This window comes from Austrofundulus limnaeus, unplaced genomic scaffold (genome assembly GCF_001266775.1).
Source record: "Austrofundulus limnaeus strain Quisiro unplaced genomic scaffold, Austrofundulus_limnaeus-1.0 Scaffold320, whole genome shotgun sequence".
NCBI lineage: Eukaryota > Metazoa > Chordata > Actinopteri > Cyprinodontiformes > Rivulidae > Austrofundulus > Austrofundulus limnaeus.
This window is the reverse complement of record NW_013952722.1, coordinates 639,408-642,025: the sequence shown is the minus strand read 5'-3', so window position 1 is coordinate 642,025 and position 2,618 is coordinate 639,408. Positions and strand designations below refer to the sequence as shown.

The 2,618-nt window shown below is 40.3% G+C and overlaps 1 protein-coding gene and 1 non-coding gene across 2 annotated transcripts in view; one reads left to right on the top strand and one right to left on the bottom strand.

The window, feature by feature from the left end:
• The window catches only part of LOC106527344 (uncharacterized), a 130,155-nt gene that overhangs the window by 25,862 nt on the left and 101,675 nt on the right, over positions 1-2,618 (bottom strand). Inside the window, exon 54 of the mRNA XM_014022186.1 lies at positions 1,160-1,335. Coding sequence (XP_013877640.1) covers positions 1,160-1,335 — 176 coding nt within the window. The remainder of the gene's footprint in view (positions 1-1,159; positions 1,336-2,618) is intronic.
• Positions 1,828-1,898, top strand: trnag-gcc (transfer RNA glycine (anticodon GCC)). The gene has a single exon. It is a non-coding gene; the product is annotated as a tRNA-Gly (tRNA).

Genomic DNA, 2,618 nt, shown 5'->3' with positions numbered 1-2,618 from the left:
GTGTGTGTGTGTGTGTGTGTGTGTGTGTGTGTGTGTGTTTTATTTTATTTATTTTGGTCATTTTGTAATTTAAGGGCTCCACTTGCCTACGGGGGCATTGTATTGCTAAAAATTGGACAGTTGGCCATTTTGGAAATGAAAAATTGAGGTAATGCCTGTGCTCCCGCACTCGCCACTAGGCTGGAGTAGAGCTGAGCTGCAAGGGCCGCCCAGTGTTGGATGCAGCTTTAATTCATCTGTTTGTTTGTTTTTTCCAATTTTTTGTGTTTCTTTCGACTTCTTTCTGCAAATTTGTGCTTTTTATGCTTGAATTAAACTTTAGTTTTCAGCTTAAGTATTCAGCAATAAGCATTCACACAAGCATTTTCACAGGCAATGCAATTTCTCTACAGAGACTTACAGAGCTGAAAAATAGTAGTAGCCAAGAACAAGCTTTGAAAAATTCTTAATGCTAAATAAAAATTGAAAATGACTACCAGAGCTTATTTGAAACTGCAGTAACTCAGCCATTTTGAAACATTTTTAGCTAACTAGCTATCTAGTTTTAAACTACTTCTGTCTATTGCTTCATCTGCTATTACAAAAAAAGTCAGCCTGCAATGCATCCTGGAATAGAGTGGGCTGAGAAAGATCACCAGACCCATCTCTCAAACAGGGGGAAAAGGATGACATAATTGTAGGGGCTGTTGAATGTGAAGTCTTTGGCAAATGACTGTGATGAAATCAGCCTTCAAAGGATGCAGCCAATAAGTTTCACAGCCTAAATCTACCAAACAGTTAAAACCAAAACCAGCTGAATCAGCAAGAAAACAAAACTGCAAGAAGTGATGTAAATAGTTCATCAGCAAACTTAAAATTAGCTGATTTAAATGTAGCAGAAGCTAATTAGTCCACGAACAGTTTCCAAAATCTGTGAAAATGCTAATCTGCTAAACAAAATGTTAGCTTAGGAATTAGCGGATGTGCCTAACATTGCTAACTACTTTATGTAAACTATACCCTTACACTGCGAGTCAACAAAGAACAGTAAAGTATTTGAGCAAACCAGGATAATTATGAGTTGTATCAGTCACATAAATACTTTTAAAGGTAAAATTTTACTTTTCTGGCTGAGTACTTTCTATCTTTGAAGATGAATGGAAAGTTAAGTGAATCTCACCTGCCTGTGATCTTCCCCACACTAACAGGAGAAAACGAAGCCCTGTAGCTGACGGTCCCCCGTGGGGGAACAGAAACCGAGCTGGCCCCAGTCAGATTGCCTCCTTCCAGGGACACATCCAGCATCAGAGGCTCTTCTCCAGGGTTACTGACAGGTATCTCCATGGTAACGGAACTCTAGGAGTCAAAGATTTCAAAGGAGACACTTGTTCTTTCTTCCTCCTTGTGATGTTATAAACATTTTCTGATCAAAGTGTAGAATGAAGGAAGGTAGATTATATTTCCACGTATCATGCCAGGTTTGAACAGAGTGCAACCTTTCAGCAACTTTCAGTGCAACACCAGCTAAAGCTACGTCAGCTATTTTCTAATTTATTCAGCTCAGTATATATTTATAGCTCATAAAGAATGAAGACACTGTAAGTTAAGATCAAACTATTTATTATACTACTGCTTATTATCTTCATGCTAGAACAGGAAATGATATTGGGGGAGGGGCTAAAAACATAAAATGACTAAAATGTTTTTGCTACATGATGATTATCTGGGTCTGATTCATACATAGCTGTCATGGCTGCTGTAAAAGCTGATTCTTTCAGTATAATCTAGGAACTAGCAGAAAACTGCAGAATGTCTGGAATGCGGCACCTCTACAACTCGCACTCACAAGCATTGGTGGTTCAGTGGTAGAATTCTCGCCTGCCACGCGGGAGGCCCGGGTTCGATTCCCGGCCAATGCAAAGTCTTTTGTTTTCTCTCTCTTGCTACTGCGTAGAACGGGCACATCCAACTCCGGCCCTCAAGTGCCGGTCTCCTGCAAGTTTTAGATTTGTCCCTGCTTCAACACTGCTTCAACACAGCTGATAGATGGTTTGCCTTCTCAGTTTGCCATCAAGGTCTGCAGAGGCCCATTTATTAAGCATTCCTTAGGTTCAGCTGTGTTGAACCAGGACAGCACCTAAAACATGCAGGACACCGGCCCTTGAGGACTGACTTTGGACACCACTGGTGTAGAACAAGAAGAAGGACATTGTTGAAAGACAAAACATTTTATCTAAAAAAATATCCCTTCATTCAGATGCCAAACTATGTGTAAAGCAGAGCAAGAGGCTTTATCAGCGTGCATTGCCAATTCAATGCACACTATTGTGATTCGTTTCCCATCCAAGTCATCTCAACTTTGCCATGCTTCTCCTCCTGCATACTTTGTCCTAGAGCTGCCATTGTAATTTATATCTGTAAAGCCCCTGTGCCAAATGTTGGCTATGCCTTTTGGTGCCTGTACAACTTATATGTGAATGTGAGTGTGAATGGGTGAATGTCTGTTAGTGTAAAGCGCTTTGGGGGTCCGGAGGGACTTGAAAAGCGCTCTATAAGTTCAGTACCATTTATAGTTTTTGAAATATTAATGTTTAATAGATTTTAATGGCAGTCAATGGAGCCTTGTATTGGTCCAATAC